The sequence below is a fragment of the Corvus brachyrhynchos genome, unplaced genomic scaffold (genome assembly GCF_000691975.1).
Source record: "Corvus brachyrhynchos isolate BGI_N302 unplaced genomic scaffold, ASM69197v1 scaffold175, whole genome shotgun sequence".
Taxonomy (NCBI): Eukaryota; Metazoa; Chordata; class Aves; order Passeriformes; family Corvidae; genus Corvus; species Corvus brachyrhynchos.
This window is the reverse complement of record NW_008238448.1, coordinates 4442993-4450145: the sequence shown is the minus strand read 5'-3', so window position 1 is coordinate 4450145 and position 7153 is coordinate 4442993. Positions and strand designations below refer to the sequence as shown.

At 39.4% G+C, this 7153-nt stretch overlaps 1 protein-coding gene across 1 annotated transcript in view; it reads left to right on the top strand.

Moving 5' to 3' along the window:
• Nucleotides 1-7153, top strand: part of INTS10 (integrator complex subunit 10) — a 20305-nt gene that overhangs the window by 10646 nt on the left and 2506 nt on the right. The window contains exons 12-15 of the mRNA XM_008635692.1: nt 981-1089; nt 1456-1535; nt 1999-2161; nt 3148-3241. Coding sequence (XP_008633914.1) covers nt 981-1089; nt 1456-1535; nt 1999-2161; nt 3148-3241 — 446 coding nt within the window. The remainder of the gene's footprint in view (nt 1-980; nt 1090-1455; nt 1536-1998; nt 2162-3147; nt 3242-7153) is intronic.

Here is a 7153-nt window from a genome sequence, read left to right as displayed (position 1 = left end):
TCCGTGCTTCAAAGGGAGAATTGTACTTCCTGCCACATTAACTGACTGTCGTTAGCAACTCTTTATATATGTATGTATAGTCTGCTTGATAGTTAAGATTTGGGCATTATGATTTTTCATGGCTACAAGTGTTTGGGTTGTCTGTAAATGTAACCTTAATTTGAATTCCTTAACTTTACAGAATGAGTTCTTTAAATTGAGGGGAAATTCTTTTAGGTACAGGCTTCATGTCGCAGGGGAAAGAAAAAGTAAACTTCTGTGATCATCTTAGAAGAGAGTTAGTTATTAACTGACAGTATAAAAGACACCAGAACAATATTGTTTGGCCTGACTGCTGAATTTGCTTTACTTTTGCAATACATGTTTTGTGTTTCTCATATTGCAGGAGTGCGTGGTGGTCTGAGGTCAGTCAGTGTCAGCACTGACAATAAGGGCTCTGTCTCTTAGGATCTAATGTCATGCTAGTACTACTGGACAAGTGCTTTTGTCCCTTCCACTTCAGTACTTTTTCACTGGAAATGTGATCATATATCCCCACAGACCTCTTACTAGGAAACAGCATTAAAAATTCATTGACTTTCCTTCATGCTGTCAGATTGCCATCTTCCTTTCTATTTTTACCATGAACAGAACAAATTTTACAAAACTATTCTAAGAATTCGTTTGAAAACTTAATCCTTCAAGACAAAATAATTTTTGATTGCAGTTATATTGATCTTACCCTCTTGAAGAATGCCAATACATATTTTTTCTCAATTAAAATGATGTATGTAGGCTCTCAGAGATTGTTTAGTGACAGCTAAGACTTTTTGCTTAGCCAGACTATACTGTGTATTAAGTCAACTCAAGTTCTAGCAGAGAGTTTTGTGATTGTTTTTTTTTCTTTTGTAATGTCTGAAATTTTTAATCATTATTAACATACCTGAATTTTTAAGAACTTTAATTTAAATATAGCATTATCATGTCCCTTCTTTTTATAGCAAACATGCGAAAAAGTGCTTGACCTCATGTGCTGTATTTTACTTCCAATACAAGAAGGAGGTAAAGTACAAGAGGAGCAACCTAAAGTCAAGTCTAAATTCAGGAAAGGTATGGCGTTGCTATTACCCTAAACTCAGTGTCAGCTGAATTTTAGTTCATGTGTTCTGGTTGAGTATGTAATTATTCTCATTTTGTATTACAAAAAGGGAGGAAGTTTTTTATTCCCTCTTGGTTTTGTATTGTGGTTTTCTTGCTGGTACCTATTAAAGTATATTGGTGGCAAAGTCCTATCACAGGAAAAGAGAAATGAAGAAAAAAATTTTAATGTTTAACTTCCCGTTTTGGGTCATTCATAATTTACATTCAAAGCTTTCCTCCCTACCTGAGATGTGACAATTTTGGATTTGTTTTGCTCCATTTCAATTTCTTTCAACTTACCTGTCGTGAGACCCTTAAAGAACTGTTCTGTTGCAGGGTCTGATTTGAAGCTTTGGCCATGTACCAGTAGAGCTATCATGCCTTACTGCCTTCATCTGTTGTTAGCTTGTTTCAAGGTAAGATAGGATCAATTGGAACTTTGTTGTCTTTAAGGCCTAGTTTGTGTGTCCTGAAGCTGCATGGCTGTATCCCAGTGCTGTGACTGAAGGGCTGTGCCTCAGTCCTTCTTACCTAAATGGTTGGTGGAGGGTCTTTTTTTGGAGAGGAGAGTGGAGTCTTGATGGAGGAGGGTTTGTTTTCTCTTTTTTTTTCCTCTATTTGTTTTAGTTTTGAGCAGAGAAGATAGAACAGATGTCAAAATATTTGTCTCTATTCAGACTTCTCTTACAGGTCAGTGGAGAGGATTTGGTATTTTAGCTGGAAATTTCCAACCTACTTTAGAAGCGTATTTCATTCTGCTTTAATATATATTTCTAAAGAATGTCTGTGTTTGCACAGATGTAGGTGAGATGAATCCTGTATGTTTTTGAAAGCAACATGTATTTCCTGATTGTCTGAATGTAATTCTTTTCCCTGAAGCTCAGAGCTTTCACAGACAGCAGAGATGATATGGCGCTGGGCCACGTAGTTGTTCTGCTTCAGCATGAGTGGCCAAGGGGTGAGAACTTGTTCCTGAAAGCCATCAACAAAATCTGCCAGCAAGGAAACTTCCAGTATGAGAATTTTTTCAACTATGTCACCAGTATCCTTTCTCTGAACAAGAATGTCTTTCACATCCTGTGATATTCTGTATTTATTTTCACAGCATGAAAGCCTCTTGTAGTAGGCTGCAATACACAATGGACTGTAAGTATGCCTCCTGTCACCTGCCCTGGCACTAGAGACTACCCTTAAGTACACTGCCATTGCACTTCCATTCAGAACAACAGCAGCAGCTCAGGCTGCTTATGCAAGTGACAGAAATCTCTTCATTAAGAAGTACAGGGCATTATATACAAGGCTGGTAACAAAAAAGACAAAGCACTACCTACCTGTGCTTCAGGGTTGAATGATTTTGGCTCTTGTTTGTGAAATGCTTTCTGTGGGTAACATGTTTGGGTTGAGTAAGATAATGAGCTATGTCAAAGTCCATGCAAAGCATGTCTGATTTATCTATTCAGATATCTGACATCAATTTTGATCAGCATACACACAAATGGACAGTTTAATGTTTAACCTAAATTTACATGCAGCCATGGGCCTCAGGAAGCAAGGGGGTCTAACTCCTGTCCGAGGCAACTAAATAAGCTCTGGTGTTAAAGGAAAGGAAAAAAAACCCAACAAGCAGCTAAGTAAGGGATCAAAAGAGAAAACAAAAAGTGTGATATGTGCTACCGTGGTGGCACTTGCTTCAGGTCCAGCATCAGTTTGCACTGCTTTCATAACCTGCAGTGCAGGAGAAGGAAGTGAAACCCATGGAATTTTGAGGTCAATTTTCTTTACCTCTGTCTACATATGAAGAAACAAAGAAAAGAAACTAACGGATGTGTTCTTCACTTTAAAAAGCCATTTCTCATCTGTTTGTGGAGGATTAGGAATACATGCTGTGATCTTCTCTATCACTTTTAATAATGACGTACTTCAATAGCTTTTCAGTTTGACTCTCAGCAATGTGGCTTCAGATGTGAGGCTAAGAAAGAATGTTCTCTATCATTGTTTCCCTACTCAAATCTTTAACGTTTTCTTCAGATATTGATATGTTGGAGGAATTTGCTTATTTAAGAACACAGGAAGGAGGGAAAATTCATCTGGAACTGCTGCCAAATCAAGCAATGTTGATCAAGTAAGGATAAAAAAGCATTTACTGTTTTCTTTGGCCAAAAAAAAAAAGGGAGTATGTTCTGGTTGTCTTTGCTTTCATGTTATCTTCTGGATAGTTTGTCATGTCTTTGAGCTTAAATTTAAGGAGTTCAAACAAGGCCGTGAGTTTCTTTTTCTGACTCTCCTGCTGATCTGTGTGTTCTTTTTGGGGGTTCTTCAGTTTTAAAATCCTGCTTTTACAGGACTTTATTTCTGAGTGTGGCATTCGCTTTAGAGTGATTGATATTAAAGTGATTACAGTTGTGCTCTTTCAAACAGACCCTTGCACTTTGGAGGAATTCTTCAAATAATTAGGCATGTGTGCAAGGTGTTTGGACTAATTTTGCTGAAGAGTAATGTTGAGCAGAAAAACAAAATTATGAAAGACCACTGAATGATGAAAAACTTTGGTATAAAATATAAGTTAAACTGCACTCCAGCTACACTCCAGTAACCTTTATGTTAGAACTAGCAGGTCATCTTATTCTGCTTAGCTTATTACGAGATCCTGAAGTAAATTAATAATTTGGATTAATTTTCTAGGTGTTTTTACTTGTTCAGTCTTGAACAAGTAAACTATCTGCTGCAGGGTTTTAGTGGCAGAATATTTTGAAATATCCTCTTTGTTTATGAGAACCTGTAATATTTTCCTTCCTAAGAGGGGGACTGCTTAAAGCTTGTTGAAATTCCACTTTAGGTCAGTGTATTCTGGCTATTCACTAACTAGAAATGGGCTGAAGTTTTCGAAATGGGAGCCTAACATCAGACAAGGGGATCCAAATTTTAAATAGTAAATAGATTTTCCAAATTTCAAGGTAACCAACACAAAAATGAGATACTAGGTGTAATTAAAGGAAAAGTAGAAATTCAAATGCTTAATTATGTGATGGAGAATTTTCTCTTTTGAGCTCTAGATTTTCAAACTCTTACCCTTGCCATATCTCACTGCTTGTAACCAGCTGTATGAAAACAAGCTTCAGGGCATGCTGCACCACATATGGTGTTAAGTAATAAGCTTTGCCAGCAAGAGGGCTTAGCACTGAAGACTCCATCTGGTAACTTCTTACCTGCTGTCTCCATTTCATTGCAACAGTTCAGTGCTGTTTCTCTTGGCTCCGTTTGATTGGTGTGGCAGCGGTTACTTTCTGTTCTGACCCCCCCAGTCAGCAAGGAGGTAGCAAGAAGTGTTTGTAGCAGGACAGAATCTCTCTTTGACCTCCTTTTGATCAGTGATGTTTCCTGAATGATGGAAGGGCTTGTAGAAGACAGGTCCATTTCCTTGTGCTTATTGAGCCAAAACAGTCAAATATTCTGTCCAGCTGGAAAAGCTGTGTACAGTGTCTTTTATGTGGCTGTGTAGGGCTGGAAGCACTTCATCAGAGAGCTGATGGAAGGGATAGTTCAGGGCGTAGGCCACTGATCAGAGATGATGTCTACTCCCCTGGTACCACTGATATTTTTTTAGCTGGACTGGCTGTGAGGCCCAGGGATGGTGTCACCCCAACAGTGTTGACCTGGTTAGCTCACAGTCTCCCCCAGCTGGGGTTTTTGATAGAGTGTGCAAGTGTAGCCCTGTTTCCTGGGACAATGGTTGGTAGGCTCAGTATCTGCAGACTGCTTACATCTTTCAGAGCTATCACCAGTTCTGGTTGGATGAGCTGCTGCACCATCCTCCCATGAATTAGCAGACGCAGCTCAGATGCTGTTCATTCATGCTCAGAAAGACTCAGAGTTTGCCACAACAGGCCAAAGATAAAGCAGTTGTTTCTTTGTCTGATCTTTCGTCACCATAAGTGTAGCAGTCCTGCATCTTAATGGATGGGAAATGTATTTCAGATATTATATGTCTTTTATAAGGACTGCTTTTTGTTTGATGACTTACAGGGCATTTTCTCCCCAAGTGAATTCCACATTCTTCTTCCAGTACTTTTTTCTAAGTACCTTATACTTCACAGGAAATTACACTCATTTTTCTGAACTCAGTAAAGCAAACTGTAGTGTGATTTTTCAAAAGATGAAGTAAGACCTTGGTAGTCTACAGACTTACAGTTGGGTTCTGCAAAATATATATACAGTTTGTAACCTTTCCCTTTGCTTGCATCACTGTGGGAATGAGAAGGTCCATGGTTTTGGTTTTAACTGGTGGTACAGCCAACTCATTCTGTTTGTGGTGTTAACAAGATTTGTTCAATGAGCTTTGAATCCAGCACCACTAAGTGCCTTTGAACTCCCTTCTGGACAAGCCAAGTTTCACAGTTTATCTTATATACATGTCAGTAGGGGCAGTGTTAGCTGGTGAGGCTAAAGAGGAAAAGAGCAATATGCAGGAAATTGCTACTTAATATCTTGCTCCTCTTTTTGATAAATCTTACTCTAGTTAATCTAATCGTAGCCTACCAAATTGCGTAAACTTGATCTGAAAGCTGTGCCCTTCCTTTTAGTCATATTCCCATCACATTCTCTGGGGACAGAGAAGGTTGGTTTGAAGTGAAACAAAGTATCTTGAAAGTGTAATTTTTACTCTGTGCACATGGGTATGCTTAGTTCTAACTGCAGATCTTGCAAACAGTAGTGAAGACACAATTGCACAGAATCCCTTTTGCAAACATCTGCCACTCTGGGGCCAAAACCATCCTGCTGGTCCTGTGTATTTTCCATTTCCCGTGTCCATTTTTGCAACTACTGGACTTACTCATGCCAAGAACTCTTGAAAAATTATCTCATTTAATTGAGTAATTTTTGTGGCTATTTTATTTCAGATTATTGTAGCTGTATTAGAGTGTTAAATGTCCCATCTTTATTTGACTCTTATAAGCATAGCTCTCCATCCATATCTATTAAAAAACTCTAGATACTAACCCAAATGCCCACCTGTGACATCTGAATCTGAAGGTAGGCACCTAACTGAGTACTTTAGGAAGCTAAGTGCGAGTTTTGCTTCTCTGCTCCCTTTGTAGCATTTCTGGGGGTCAGTGGTGCACTCACTACTTGGGTGCCTAATAAGACTTAAGTGACATGATAAGAGACTTAGATTAAGAAACTAGACCTGTCTCCTATATATCAAATTTCTCCTTTCTCTTCTTTTTAGGTGTGGTGTTGCTCCAGGCTGGACCTGTTAGGTTATTAACTTATTCTAGATAGCACACAGAGATAAGAATTTAACTTCCCGGAGAAGACAAAGTGTTTTTCACCTGAGACAGCTTTTGGTGGTTAGTTCATGTGGCCCTGGTCATAAATAGGAGGTTGCTCTGAGTGGGCAGTTGTGCTTTGGCATTGTGCCATGCTCTAACAGCTGGTTTTGTATGCAGTTAGGATTTGTAAAGGTGGAAAAGGCCATCTGTGGGCTAATGAAAAGATACTTGGGCAACCTTTAACGAACACTGCCATGTACTCAACCTGGCCAATACCCGCTGTGCATGCACTCGGCTTGGGCTCAGCAGCAAACCCCTTAACTCCAAGCTGTGGGCTCTCCCAGTTTGCTGACATGCTCTTGCCAGCTCTGGAGGGAAGCTGTGATATCTGCAGTGCTCCTCTGATTAAATCTTTTCTGACTAATGTGCTTCCTTGGAAGAGCTGTGACAGTTCATCATATTACAACTGTGTATTGGTTTTGCACTTGATGCTGTCCTTTCTCTTGGTGTAACTGTCCAAAAATATGTGTAATAGTTAGACCACAAGTGTAGAACAGCCTTGCAATGAAATCTGGGGATATGTGCATGTTTGATGCTGTTAGAGTCCTGCACCCCTTTGGCTGCTCGGTGGTCATACTGCTGTGTGAGCTCACCCTAGGTTTTTGTTACTCCTTTTTTTGGAGAGTTGTTTTGCACCAGAGGTGGAGTTGGTGTGTGGGTGTTTGAATGCTGCTATTTGCTGTTTCTTAAAGGACTTCTAGCCC